Source organism: Mus pahari, chromosome 20 (assembly GCF_900095145.1).
Source record: "Mus pahari chromosome 20, PAHARI_EIJ_v1.1, whole genome shotgun sequence".
Lineage (NCBI taxonomy): Eukaryota > Metazoa > Chordata > Mammalia > Rodentia > Muridae > Mus > Mus pahari.
The window spans coordinates 12,652,079-12,666,503 of NC_034609.1; the positions used below are offsets into that span (position 1 = coordinate 12,652,079).

At 47.8% G+C, this 14,425-nt stretch overlaps 2 protein-coding genes across 9 annotated transcripts in view; one reads left to right on the top strand and one right to left on the bottom strand.

Moving 5' to 3' along the window:
* Adcy7 (adenylate cyclase 7) overlaps positions 1-7,074 on the top strand; it is a 55,801-nt gene extending 48,727 nt beyond the window's left edge. For all 5 annotated transcript variants that reach the window (XM_029532591.1, XM_029532589.1, XM_029532592.1 and 2 more), the window contains 11 exons: positions 976-1,060; positions 1,245-1,370; positions 2,072-2,170; positions 2,796-2,971; positions 3,580-3,745; positions 3,971-4,126; positions 4,573-4,719; positions 5,286-5,390; positions 5,584-5,698; positions 6,634-6,758; positions 6,923-7,074. In XM_029532591.1, the coding sequence (XP_029388451.1) occupies positions 976-1,060; positions 1,245-1,370; positions 2,072-2,170; positions 2,796-2,971; positions 3,580-3,745; positions 3,971-4,126; positions 4,573-4,719; positions 5,286-5,390; positions 5,584-5,698; positions 6,634-6,758; positions 6,923-7,069 (1,447 nt within the window). In that variant the 3' untranslated portion in view covers positions 7,070-7,074. The remainder of the gene's footprint in view (positions 1-975; positions 1,061-1,244; positions 1,371-2,071; positions 2,171-2,795; positions 2,972-3,579; positions 3,746-3,970; positions 4,127-4,572; positions 4,720-5,285; positions 5,391-5,583; positions 5,699-6,633; positions 6,759-6,922) is intronic.
* Positions 7,075-11,492: 4,418 nt separating this feature from the next.
* The window catches only part of Brd7 (bromodomain containing 7), a 30,227-nt gene continuing 27,294 nt past the window's right edge, over positions 11,493-14,425 (bottom strand). Inside the window, exons 14-17 of one of the 4 annotated variants that reach the window (XM_021220095.1) lie at positions 13,241-13,352; positions 12,875-13,018; positions 12,066-12,209; positions 11,493-11,725 (exon numbers count right to left, since the gene is read on the bottom strand). In XM_021220095.1, coding sequence (XP_021075754.1) covers positions 11,670-11,725; positions 12,066-12,209; positions 12,875-13,018; positions 13,241-13,352 — 456 coding nt within the window. In that variant the 3' untranslated portion in view covers positions 11,493-11,669. Of the gene's footprint in view, positions 11,726-11,748; positions 12,210-12,874; positions 13,019-13,240; positions 13,356-14,425 lie in introns of those variants that run through there. The other 3 variants (XM_021220094.2, XM_029532560.1, XM_029532558.1) reach the window with 3 other exon arrangements.

A 14,425-nucleotide genomic window follows, 5' to 3' on the forward strand; every position in this document is an offset into this window, starting at 1 on the left:
ACACACACACACACACTCTCTCACACATACTCACATACACACACACACTCACTCACACACACTCACACATATACACTCACACACACTCACATATACACACACACTCACACACACACTCACACACATACTCACATACATACATGTACACACACACTCACACACACATATACACTCACACACATACACTCACATATACACACACACACTCACACACTCTCACACATACTCACATGTACACATACACACTCACACACACACACTCACACACTCTCACACATACTCACATACACACATGTACACACACACACACTCACACACACACAAAGGCTAAATAGCAACCAGGTATGGTGAGCTAGGCCTGTGATTCCACAGCACTCTAGCAGAGGCATGAGGATTGCTCCAAGTTGGAGGCCAGCCTGGTCCACACAGTAAGTTCCAGGTTGACCAGGGCTGTAAGACCCTGTATCAAAACCAAACTAAATAAAATATTATATATGGATGCATACATTTTTATTGAATTTATGTATGTTTTACTTACATGTGTGCTTAGTGCCTGAGGCTTCAGAGGACGGTGTCCAGTCACCTAGAGCTTTAGATGGTTGGGTACTACCATGTGTGTGCTGGGAATCAGATCTGGAGCCTTTCACGAGAGCAACAAGTGTTCCTAACTACTGCACCATCTCTCCAGCCTGATGCTCTCCATACTGATCTCTCCATACTGATGCTTTTGTGTTTTATGTGCCAGACAGTTCCAGAGGCTCACGATGTGACTCACTTCTTATACACTTGGCCCCTAGGGGGACTTGATGACAACCTTGACCTTCATGATTATTGTTTGTGGGACATTTGGATTCATTTTTTTCAAGGTCTCCTTTGCTAGATAAAGAATATCCACTGGGGAGGGACAGGTGACCATGCGCTAGAGAACTGGGACTGGTGGAAGGGACTTGGTCTCAAATTTCCCCTCCTTTCCAGGATGGCAACTCTGGGCATGTCCTTTGGACTGGTGGCCTGCCTGCTGGGGCTGGTTCTGATTTTCTGCTTTGCTACTGAGTTTTCGGTGAGTGAGTGGGTCCAAGGGAGTTCAGGGGACTCATCCTCATTCCTATAACATCTCCCTCCCCTGCAGTCTTGCTGGGGGCAGCAGTTGGGTGCCATCTCACCTTCAGGATAACTGAGTCCCTGCAGGCTGTAAGGCTGTCCTTTGTCCCCTGCTGCTTTGCATGACTTTCCCCTCTCCACAGAGGTGCTTTCCATCCCGAAGTACACTCCAGGCCATCTCGGAGAGTGTGGAGACACAGCCCCTGGTCAGGCTTGTCCTGGTTGTGTTGACTGTAGGCAGCCTACTGACTGTCGCCATCATCAACATGGTGAGTTATGGGGCCAGGACAGCAAGTGCTAGCAGGGCTGTGTACCAAGGATATTATCTTCTGGGGGAAAGGAATCACCTTTGACCTGGGAAACCCAGATTCCAGAATCCCAGTCTTGTTACCTGAACAGCTCTGTCTGGCGTGACTCCCTCATAGCTCTGCAGTGATCTGTGAGGTCCCCAGGGCAGCCTTTGGGCTCTTCACCCTTCAAGGGAGGGCTTGAGGCATGCGGCAACCCTGCAGGTATGTGTTGAGAGCTGCAGAGTCCCACCAGCTTTGGGACTCATTTTCCTAAGTAAGGGATGACATGCCCTCCGATCCAAGTCATAGGCTGGTAGCTGCAGAGCAGCCTGTAAGAACTCACAACAGATCTCCACACTGCTCCTGATATTGAACGCTGCAGTCTGGGAAGAATTCTCTCACGCCTCTCTCTCAGCATCCAGAAGGGGGCTCCTGAGAGGGCTGACCCTAGCCTTCTCGCATACCTGCCTGGGTTGCTGCTGCTCCAGCACCTCTGCCCTGTATCCCAACCCCACCCCAGCTACTCCATACCTTGTAGTTGCTGTGGACACAGCCATTCACTGGGCTCAAAGGTGCCCAGCCGCAGGGTACTTCTGGTGCCCATAGTTGTCTTGGGTCACCTCCTTTGGGCCTGGCAGGTCTGAGTGTATATACTCTAATGGCAACCTGCCTCCCCTCAGCCACTGACACTTAACCCAAGCCCAGAGCAGCCTGGAGACAACGAGACAAGCCCACTGGCTGCACGGGACAGAATTGGGACCCCATGTGAACTCCTCCCGGTGAGTTGCTATCCCAGCTTCCTCCAGCACCCAGCTCCTGGCTCAGGCCTCAGGAGCTACTAGTTCTTATTGGGCCACTCTCCTCACAGTGGACAGCTCATGGTTCAAAGCCCGAGTCTTGAGATTGTGGAAAGAAAGAATGAGGCCAGTGTCTTTTCGGATACATTCAGGAGGCTGGGTCCAGGTAGCCCGGCTTGTTGTCTGCCTGCTCCAGTGCCAGGATAACAGGAGACCGGGTGTTGGTTCTTTGCTCTAAGCCTTGGGGTAGGCAGGGAGTGCAGACCAGCATCAGCTGAACTAGAGGGTATCTTTGGGTCACTTTCCCTGCACATCAGAGAGGTTAATTGAGGCCTTACTTAAAGGAATCAAGGGCCAGGCTCAGGTCAGCTGACATAAAGCACAGTCTGTTGCCTGGAGAGGCCCAGGTCTAGAAGAGAGGCCATGAGAAGTGGCAGAACAAGAAGTGACCCTTGGCTTCCCTGCTGATCTCTGCTGGAAAGAGAGCAGTGGGCCAAGGCTGGTACAGACCCCAGGCTTAGAGCCCTCAGCAGGAGGGAGTCAGCAGTGGACTGTTAACGGTAGCCTGCTCCAGGTGACTGACACCGGACGCTGTCCCCACCTGCAGTACTACACCTGCAGCTGCATCCTGGGCTTCATTGCATGCTCTGTTTTCCTGCGGATGAGCCTGGAGTTGAAGGCCATGCTGCTGACAGTGGCCTTGGTGGCCTACCTGCTACTCTTCAACCTCTCTCCGTGCTGGCATGTCTCCGGCAACAGCACTGAGACCAACGGGACAAACAGGTGGGGCCTGATCCGCTGGTGTCTCTCTACAGCCCACTACTGCAAGCTGGTTTGACTTAGCACCTGATCAGGGTGCATCTCTGTCCATGGAACCAGTGGACCAGACGCTGGGCAAATGGTGTTGATCCTATTCCACAAGAGGGAGAGTGACTGACCCGGGCTCCAGATCTTAGCAGTCAGAGCTGGGTGTATGGCTTACTGAAGGTTCTTTGGGAAGCCCTCCTGTTTCTGAGTCAGTTGAAGGGAGCCCTGAGCCAGCTTAGTCTGAGCTGTGGCCTGTGTCATCCATGTCAGACATGCAGATGTCTGTTGCCTCCTGAGCAGGTACACTCCTCTGGGTTCCCAAGAGCTCTGCAGCCCTCAAGGCTTTGGACCGAGGAAAAGACTTGACTCTCTAACATCCCATGTGGTTAGAAGCTCAAAAAGAATGATCTGCCTTTGTCTGGCCAGGTTCTTATGCTAGTCTAGTGGCTGTTCTCGATCAAGAAGAGCTGCTGGCTGCCTTTAGACCCTCACTCAGCAGATGGGCCTTCTGGAGTGACACATAAGTCCCCTTGCTGAGGTTTCTTCCCTACACAGCTGCAACTGTTTATTCCCTACCTCCTTAGGACACGGCTGCTCCTGTCTGCTGCACAAAGCATGCCCAGCCACACCCTTGCTCCCGGGGCTCGGGTGACTGCCCCCTCCCCCAGTTGTTTAGAGAGAGACCTGAAGATCATGATCAACTTCTACCTGATCCTGTTCTATGCCACCCTCATCTTGCTGTCTAGACAGGTGTGTAGGCTCCCTTGCCCAGCCTCTGCTGAGCAGATAGCGTGGAGGGCTGGGATGTGAGACAGCAACAGGGCAGAGGCCTTTCATGAAGGTGCCAGTCTTGGTCTACACTGGGCTGGGCGGGGTGGGCAGCACTGCAGATAGGCTGGTCCAGCACCCGAGGTCCCAGGTCTGGGTGGTGTGTCACAGGTGTGACAGGTATGACACTGGTTTCCCGGTTTGCAGATTGACTACTACTGCCGCTTGGACTGTCTGTGGAAGAAGAAGTTCAAGAAAGAGCATGAGGAGTTTGAAACAATGGAGAATGTGAACCGCCTCCTCCTGGAGAATGTGCTGCCGGCGCACGTGGCTGCCCACTTCATTGGGGACAAGGCAGCAGAGGTATGTGAAGGGCAGGGTATTCTAGGAGTCTGGGCAGAGTTGCCCTGTGCCAGCAAGGACTGGGCTATTCAGAAGTACCCCAAGAGATTGCTAGGTGGAAAGGCAGGCTTGCGGTCAAGTCAGAGGTCTATGGCCACCAGGGGCTGTGGGCAAGATGCTTCGCCTCCTTGGCCTTGACTTCCACTCTGCCGAAACATCGGGAGGTTCAAGCATGCTGAAAGGTCTGTACCTCCATGGGGTGCATATGGCAGAGCCTTTCTTATGGAGGACACAGACCCAGTGACGGGGCTCAGCATAAAACCACCTCCCGACTGGAGTCTTGCCTTAGCTGCACTCACATGGTCACAGTCCACACAGCCAGCCAGCCTGGACTGACCCTCCCCGCCCCAGCACTTGCGCCCCTGGTTAGTGGTCTCCTGGTCTTGTTTCTCCCCTGCCCTCTGCAGGACTGGTACCATCAGTCTTACGACTGTGTCTGTGTCATGTTTGCATCCGTTCCGGACTTCAAAGTGTTCTACACTGAGTGTGATGTCAACAAAGAAGGACTGGAGTGCCTTCGCCTGCTGAATGAGATCATTGCTGATTTTGATGAGGTACAGCCTGGCCAGACTACTGTGCAGCTCCTCACCTGTGTGGTAGCAAGGGGCGGGTGGAGGCTCACTGGTGAAAGGCAACCTCAGCTATGTGTGAGGCTCTGGCTCGATCCTTAGTCCTGTCAGAGAAAATAAGCAGCTAAACCAAACATGAGGCCAACCTGCTGGAAACTGTATTCCATTAAATACCAAGAGACAAACTTATTTATCCAGTAAGCAACCTTTTATTAAATCTCTATCGGGCAGGTGCTAACAGGTAGCTTTCAGTCCTTCCAGAACAGTTCTGACTAAGGCTAAGCCCATGCTGTCAACCATTTCAGGAAGTTGGCTTGGGCTGAACTTTCTGGGGGACACTAACCCACGTCTAAGTAAATGATGCTGAGTAAGTTGCTCTGAGAAGGGTCAGAGTACAGAAAGGGAAGAGATGCCATGTTCTCACCTGCAGCTGGATGAACTCAGATGAAAGGCCATGCATGCCCTATGTCTGCACTGTGTATCGGGGTGGAGGAAGGGCCCTCTTCTTCCTCTCAGCATCAGGGATACTGCAGCTTCTGTTTGTTTCGCAGCTGCTGCTGAAGCCCAAGTTCAGTGGTGTGGAGAAGATCAAGACCATTGGCAGCACCTACATGGCGGCAGCAGGGCTCAGTGCCCCCTCAGGACATGAGAACCAGGTACTCCAGGCCTGTGGCAAAGTAAATCCTATAGGCCATCCCTAGTCCTACCACCTTCTAAAGGTCTGCGTCAGGGGGCGGAGGCCTTTTGTGGAATAGCCTGGACACCCTAGTGGGGACAGAATGCCCTTGCCCACAGTGTGCTCCCTCAGTCAAGGCTGCATGGAGTAGGTTATCAACCCATGTGCTGCAGGACCTGGAGCGGAAGCACGTGCACATCGGAGTCTTGGTGGAATTTAGCTTGGCCCTGATGAGCAAGCTGGATGGAATCAACAGGCACTCCTTCAACTCCTTCCGCCTCCGAGTCGGTGAGGGCCACAAATGGATGCTCAGCCTTGCCCATACCTTCTTGGTTGGAGGGTGTCCCTGGCCCTCCCTCTGCTATGAGGTTTCGGCAGACCCTCCAGTGTTACTGTAAATGCTGACCTCCCTTGCATATCTCAAGTAGTTACCTTTGGGGGTGTGTATGTATGTGTAGGTGCATGTATATAGGAGGCCAGAGGGCAACCTCAGGAGCTGACTACCTTTTCTTGACCGTGTCTCTGGAACTTGGGGCTTGCTAATGAGGTTAGGCTGGTGGGCCACTGAGCCCAAGAGATCTGCCTACGTCCACATCCCCAATGCTTGGGTTACCGGTGTACATCACACTCTTTACATGGAGTATTAGGGATCCAACCTCATTTTTGTGACAAACTGAGCTACCTCCCAACCTCTTTTGATCAAACTATTTAGAACTACATTTATGTGGTGTGACATACACAGTGCACATGTGGAGGTCAGAGAATAACTTACAGGAGTTGGTTCTCTTTCCACCTTGTGGGTTCTGGGAATTCAACTCAGGTCATCAGACTTGGTGGCATCTTTATTGGATGTACTATCTTGCCAGCTACTAACCCCTACCTTTAAAAAATTTAATAATATGTAACTATATAAATGCAGGGCCAAAATCATGGCTGCAAATAAATGACCTTAAAACACAGAGAATAAGACAAAAATGTATTAATTCTTAACTACTCATAGTTAGCTTTAAGGATAGGCACCTAAAGCCCATTTTTTTTTTTTTTTTTTTTTTGTTACTGGGGAAATTAGCATACTAGTGAGCCTGGAGTCTGGACAAGAGACAGCTGGGGCATTTCATGCCGTGAAGAGAACAGTTCCAAAGACCACCCCCCCCAATACTCGCACCCCTTTCTGTGGGCTCTCTCAATATCACTATAAATGGCTAACTGTAAACCATCTTAAGGCATAAACCACGGGCCTGTGATTGCTGGAGTGATTGGAGCACGCAAGCCTCAGTATGACATCTGGGGAAACACAGTCAATGTTGCCAGCCGCATGGAGAGCACCGGAGAGCTTGGGAAAATCCAGGTAAAAGTCCACTGGGAAGGACTGACTCGGGGAAAGACACACCCCAGGGGAGGTATCCTGCTCTAGGATCTGGCCCTTTCATCACTTGGCTGTGTGGCTCTGGCCATCATTGTCAACAGACACACTGCATGTTAGCCATCCCTTTCCTCTCCTTTTCATTTTAGGTTACTGAAGAGACATGCACCATCCTCCAGGGACTAGGATATTCTTGTGAGTGCCGTGGGCTGATCAACGTCAAAGGCAAAGGGGAACTTCGGACTTATTTTGTATGTACAGACACTGCCAAGTTTCAAGGGCTGGGGCTAAACTGAGGTGTCTGGCAGTCAGCCTCCCCCCCCCCCCCGCCCGAGGGAGCCGAGAATGTAGCCCCATGTCTGTTGCAGATGGCTGTGTGGCTTCTGTGGACTTGCACTACAGGATGGCTTTGACCTGTGCATCAGATTTTGTGTGAAGCAGCTACTACGTTGTAGAGGCTGTGCTTCAGCCTCTATAGTTCTGAATGAGTTAGACCACCGGTCTACTTGAGGCTGGGTTCATTTCCAGGGTGCTGGGGAAGGGACTTCAGTGCATGACCAAGATAGACATCCACCCTGGTGGCCAGGGAACAGCATATACAGGAGACAAAAGCTCTACTGGCTACAGGAGGCTCAGCCAGGCTGACTAGCATGGGTTGCTGCTCGCCTTCCTCCCATCAAATCTACCATGGGATTCTATTCTCTCAATCAGGCATTCTGGTAAATGGAGTTGAAAACTGTGTATATTGGTGGGTAGTCTCAAAACAGTAGAGAAAACGTCTGATCGACACTTGTCACTTTTTTCCATCTCTGGCTTATGTTTGAAATGGACATGTCATAAACGGAGTTTTAGCTTTACCACTGACTCTTAGATACTACACAAAGATCTCCTTTCTAGTGTATTTTCTCTTGTTAACCATGGACATGTCTGCTGTCTAGTGTCCATTTATAGGATCAGTTTGGTTGCAGGGACAGAGTTCTGATGAATGGGTTTCATAGTAGCAGCAAAGCTTTGAATTTGCAATCAAGTTTTTTTTTTTTTTTTTTTTTTTTTTTTGATACAAGTCTTGGGACAAGGCTCAGGAAGTTTAAAGTCTAGAAATGAGGTATGATATTTCAGTTTGTCTGTCTGCACTTTATTTATTTTGGAGTCAGGGTTAGCCTAGCTTGGTCTCTTCTAACCTCCTGTTTCGGTCTCCGGAGTGCTTCAATTACAGATGTGCACTACTATCTCCAGCTGTTTCTGTGGGAAAGCCTGTGTAGACAGGCTTGGACAACTCTGTACCACTTGCCTTTTTTCCAGTCTTCTGAGCTGACTGCAGAGCTTCAAGAACAATCCACTTGGCAGGAACATGTGTTCAGGACTCTGGCCTGTGAATTGAGCCCCTCAAAAAATGCCAAATTGTTCTTATGCAAATAAGTCAAGGCAAGAGCCAGCTTTGTGAGATGGGTGTCTTACTGTGCTTTGGCTCCAGACCGTTCCAAGAGAGATGACCAAACACTCCACTCCTTTTTGGAAATGACTTCACTGCCACAGAACGTCACTACATCGTGGTCTTCTTAGCTAGCAGTCACCAAGGAACCGCCAGAGTCTACCCATGACATAAGTGCTGCAGACAGGGCGCTAACCAGCCTGCTTTACCTGGGACTTTAGTCCCAGGCTGAGTAGTCAGGGATGAAGAGGGGGAGAGATAGCAACTGATCGCTTGTGCTGTGTCCTGCGGAGTTTCATCAGCCCAGGAAAGAAGGGCTGGTTTTAGTCTGCACAAAGGAATCTAGTAGTGGTCAGGGCTTCCCAGCAAGGCATCCCTGGGGAGTTAGTAAAGTCCCTGGTGACGCCCACAGTGCTGTGCGGGCAGAGAGCAGGACGGGGCTTCCTTCCCTGAGGCTGACACATTTCTACTCTTCCAACAGCCAAGTTACCTTTCCTTCCAGCAACTCAAGCTGAGTTTAAAAGTAATTGGCTGCCATTCATGCATTGTTTCTTTTCGACTGAAGCACTGTGCCTGGAGTATTTTAAGTTATTGTTCAGGTCCTAAGAGTGTAACTGACAAAAGACATCACTTGGGACTCATACATACACACTTGGTTTCTACTTTCCAAGTAATTTCTTCACAGGTGTCTTGTTTTTTCACAGGAACTTTTTTTTTTTTTTTTTAAACCCTTCTGTGGGTCAAGGATTCGTTTCAGGGCCCTCAATGACTACAGACAGTAATACGCAAGGTCTTCTGACTTAAAGACACTTCCTGACAGAAAATGATTATTGCTGTGTACTTCATGGGTAACAGGTCAATGCTCTGAGTGGGTACAAGCAAATAACTATGGTTTGCTCTGTATGTTTAATATTTATAGACTGGTAACATGTGCTTCAGTGTTCTGTTCCATTTTCATAAATCATCAGTGCCTGGCTCCTTTTTATACGTTCAGCCAACAATTAAAAAACCTGAATGTGCTAAGGTTGTTTTAAATGAAAGTATTTCTGGGTCTTCAGGAACTGACTTGTGTTAAGTATATGTACTGGTGAAGAATGGGTTAAATATCCGAACAGCGTCTCATGTAACCCAGGCTGGACTCGAAGTTCAACTCCCAATCTTCCTGTCTCCATTCCTAGACTGCGAGGCTTACAGACCTGTACCATTACAGCCAGGCCTGCTTGTGTAGAGATCAGAAGACAATCTTGGGTGTCAGTCCTCACTCACCTCCTACTTCGAGACAGGGTTTCTAGCTTCTGCTAACTTCAAGCTAGCCGCCCTATGAATTTCCAGGTCTCTACCTCCCACCTTTCTATAGGGGTGCAGAGATTATAGATGTGTATGCTACCACATCCAGCTTTGTACTTGGGTTCTAGTGATCCAAGCTCAGGCTGTCAGGTTTGCACAAGCACTTCAGCCACTGACTCCCCTACCCTCCTCCATGGCCAGTTTGTATGGTGCAGAGGGTTAGACTCCAGGGTACACGAAGTCTGTCCAAGTACTCCATCAACAGACCTACACCACTCAGCCCTAAACCGTAGAGACTAAAATCCGAATATAAAAAGCGTATATAAAAAAATGCATATAAACACACTTGAATTGATTTATTTTATTAGCATACCTGTCTACAAAAGGATCACCTTGTAATTTCTGGAGAGAAACAACTTTTCTTTACTGTTCTTGCTTAATATTAATTTCAAATCAAGAAAATAGGTATGTCTTCCTGTCTAGATGTTTTGCAGACAGGCTCTGTAAAAGAGTGATACATATGTTTACTAAACTAGGTTCTATCTACACTGACATATTTCTTTTAAAATCACATGTGTTCATGTGGCTACATGCACACAGTACCAGTGCTTGCAGAGGAGGCCAGAGGTATGAGGTTCTTTGAACTGTAACTTATCGGTGGTTTTGAGCAGTGTGGATCCGGAGAACTCAACTCCAGTCCTCTACAAGCATGGTGTGTTCTCTTACTGCTGGGCTCACTCTCCTGCACTCTCATCCTCACTTTTTTTTTTTTTTTTTTTTTTTGAGGCACGGTCTCATAGCCCAGCTGGACTCAAATTCTGTGATTATAAATGCAACCTACCATACCCAGCTTTCTTTTTAAACAGGTTATAATTGGGAAAACTATTATTTATCTCAGTCCAGTGATGTGTGATATAAGGGGACATATCCGATAGTCTCCTACCTAATGTGCCCGGTCACTTGACCTGTGTATTTCAGAATAGGGAAATGATTCAGGGGCACAAATGAAACACAGGTGGCCTTTGAAAAACTGAGCAGGAGCAAGCTCTCCATTAACTCTAGACTCTGATGTGTCTAAGGGTAACTTGGCTCATCTTATTTAGTTCATCCATTTGCAATTACTCCAAGTAACTGGGAAAAACAGAAGGAAGGAAAAGAAAATACACTAGACATGTTTTATCACCATCCACCTCCTAGCAGACCCAGCAGCTAATAACCATGGAGGAGGACACCATTCCCATTAGGTACAGAGAGGGGAGCCATAGTGGGAAACTTTAACATTATCTTGAGTGTGTTTACTTTCAGGGTATTAGGCTACAAAGTCTCAGTGGACAGAACTATGCTTAAAAAGTTGAGCCCTCAGCCAATGAGATAGTATAGTGAATAAAAAATCATTTTATGAGAAGTCTGATGTCCCAAGATCAACCCATGGAATCTACAATGGAAGCAGAAAGCCAGTTCCTAAAAGTTGTTCTAAGTTAGATGGTGCATACCTTTAATCCTAGGATTCAGGATGCAGAGGCAGGCAGACCTCTTAGCCTGGTCTACAGAGCTAATTTCAGGACAGACAGGGCTACACAGAGAAACCCTGTCTCAAAAAACAACAAAAAACCAAAACCAAACCAAACAAACAAAAAACCCCAAAAGGGGGAGGGGCTACATACATGTACTTATATGTACAGAATTCAACAACACTATAATAATAATAAAAAGTCGGACCATCATTAGTGGCAGTCTGAAAGGCCATCAGGATGCTATGCTTGTAAAGCTACTTTCTGGATGTCACTCAGATGAGCTCTGGTAGGGCAGAACTTATAACTAGCTGCTTATAATTGCTTTAATAAGAGTGGTAAATATGAAAAATTTGGGAATTAATTTATTTTGATGACTGCTCCTTTGAAAGATGATCATGAAAAAGGCTGGTGTGTGTTCTAGGTGTACATCCTCAGAACCAAGGCAGAGTAAGGCAAAGGGTAATTCAGCTGACACGCCAGCGAGCCTCACAGTCCCAGGTTCAGCTTTATTTCCTAATACAAGTCCAATCTTTGGAACATTAAAAGGAACTGTGCCAAAGCTTAATTAAAACACAATTTACAAATAGTTAATATCTTCTGAAAAGCACCTCCAAGTTCAGAATGAAAAACTATGTACATAATAGAATCAAATACCAGGCTAGTTCAGCTTGCGTCAGGCCCACACTCAGCAGTGCTGGTCTCCTTAGGTTCTTCACACTCTGAAGGAAGAAGACAGCACTCAGCATCCCGTCCCACTGTGCTAGCATCCAGGAGAGCCACTGCTGCCAGCCCTGCATGCCACACTCACAACCAAGGAGAGAAGCCTGGCATTAAGTCATCATGGCAGCTCTGACAAACGTATCAAATCTATTCATTCTTTAAACAAGATGGAAAGAAAACTAAAAGATGGCCAAGATAAAGCCCATTACTTTGTATGCTAATCTCAAAAATTAAATAAAACAAATCAAACCAGACAAGAGTTGTCAATGTCATCTTAAGGAAAAGGGTCCATTTCCCTTTTATTCACAAAAGTCTCACCCGCAGAAACACGGCACCTACCTTCTGTCAAATCTACGAAGCTGTTTCCCATGACGGGGGAAGGAACAGAAATCCCCATTGCTTTTCGGACTCCGTGTATGCTTACAACATCACCTGGAGTCACTTGCTGTGTGAGTTCCTTGAGGTTATTGGTCACTTGTTCAGCTGGGAAAAACAGGGGCAAATGATCAAGGTACCGGAAGTGGTTCCTATAGTCATCTTTTTTTTTTTTTCCCTTTTTCTTTCTTTTGGTTGTTTTCAAGACAGCGTTTTTCTGTGTAGCCCTGGCTGTTGCTGAACTCAAGAGATCCACCTAACTCTACCTCTCAAGCGCTGCCATCAAAAACGTGCACCACCACCACCCAGCAACATTTTTCTTCTTTTAAAGAATCTTGCTATGTAGCTCTGGCTGGCTGTAGATTCACAGCAATCCTCCTGCTTCAGCCCCACAGGGGCTGTATGCCACCTAGATGTGTGCATGTATGTGAGCACACGCACATGCACAAGGACCGTATCTTCCCAGTTAGTTTCCATCTTATGTTGTGAGGCCGGCTCTCCCACTGATTTAGCTCCAGGGACCTGCCTATTCCCAGCTCTCCCTGAGGTTAGAGATGCATGCCACTGTGCTTTCACACACGGGGTTTTCGGCAAACACTTGACTGACTGAGCAAACTACCCAACCCCTGATAATTAAAAAAAGAAAAAGAAAAACCCTAAGAACTGTCAATGTATCAGTACTGTACTCGTGGTGTGGTACTCGTTCTGCTTACTTTACAGTAAGCCACTCTCACCCAGCCCTGCTCTACCTCCCATCCCTGGGACACACATACCAAGATACATTTCTCTGTAAGAAGGACCCAAGAGACAGATCATATTGGGAGGAGGCCTAGTGCTCAGCCGCTCATTCTGTGCCTCCTGGAGCTCCCTGAGCAATCTCGTCGTCTCATCAAGCTTCCTCTGGAACACCTCAGCCTCTGTATGGTAAGAAAAAGATGCTGAAGAAAAGCAAGGCAGCCCGTGTCTATCTGTGGCTCCAGGCTCTGCTATGGTTAGCTTCTACTTCAATGGAGGCCAACAGTACAGCTATGTGCTACGATTCTCTGGAGCAAAGGTTAGGTCCATTAGTGCTGACATGGCAGCACATCTACCTGCCTGTGGTGGACATTTTCCAGCAATCTCTGGTCCCGGACACTCACCTTCAGAGTCAAAGACTTCAGCTGGAGCACCAAAGGTTGTTACTGCTTGCAGTGCTGTCAGTCTGTCCTGACCGCTGGACTCCAAACGCCCTGCTGGCTCTATTTGTGTAATCTGCTTCAATAGGAAAAAAAAGTTACTTATTTGAGTTTGCTAAACCATGACAGTGCCAAGTAAAAACCAGTATGATGGCTGTGCTTACAAGCAAAGTCATTCCACCTAGTCACCTAACAGCCATAATTTTGGTTATGTCTTCCAAGAACTCTTTTAAAATGCTGTTCTCAAATCTTGGCCAAAAAAGCGTCTGTAAATCCACACTTCTCTGTAATAACATGACAGCTTATCCAATTTGCATCACTCAATTCATATGCCAATCATCCTGAAGATGAAGTACTAAGAGCCTGTCACCGTCTAAACTGTTACTTGATTTTGGTGACCACGGCAATGCCTGTTTCAGAGGTAAATGTTTCAGCCCAGCCTGCACTTTCTGTCTGCACTTCGATTGATCTATAGCATTAGCAGCTCCCTGGCCTTCCTCAAGCCCCAAAGCTTGGTTATCAGTATTGCACAAGAGAACAAGTCTTAAGACTTATTTTTAGATTCATAGGACTCAGAGTTTCCATAACTTCATCACGACTTTAAGGAATGCATCACCAATTCACAAGTAACCAAAGTTCACGGCTCCAGCTCTCCTTGGGTCCTGACGGTACCTCACTGTCTTCACACGGCTGAAGAGCGTGCCGTGCACAGGTGTGGACTTGTGATCTACCACTGTAGCCGAACCCCTACAACTCCATTCGACAGTTTTTTGTTTTGTTTTATTGGATTTCCTTTCCTGTTCTTTCACTAAACTAAAGATCTTATTTGGATCCTCTTTCCTGAAGATGGTATGTCTGTCAACCCCAGGACCACCTACTTTATTTGGCCCTCATATCCCAAGTTCTCCTTCCTGTAGCTAAAGCTTGGTTGGAGCCTGTCCTATCGTAAACATCCCTACATACAGCCTAGTGTCCTCAGGTTCTGAACCTCGCTGAGATCTACCCTGTGCTTCTGCCATTTCACGGAGACTGCTCTGATCAAGATTATGACATCACTTCCAAGGGCCCCTCACTGGGCTTATCTGCAGCTTCCAATCTTGCTGAACCTGTTCCATTTCTGCTAACCATCCTTTCATGGGACTCAAACAT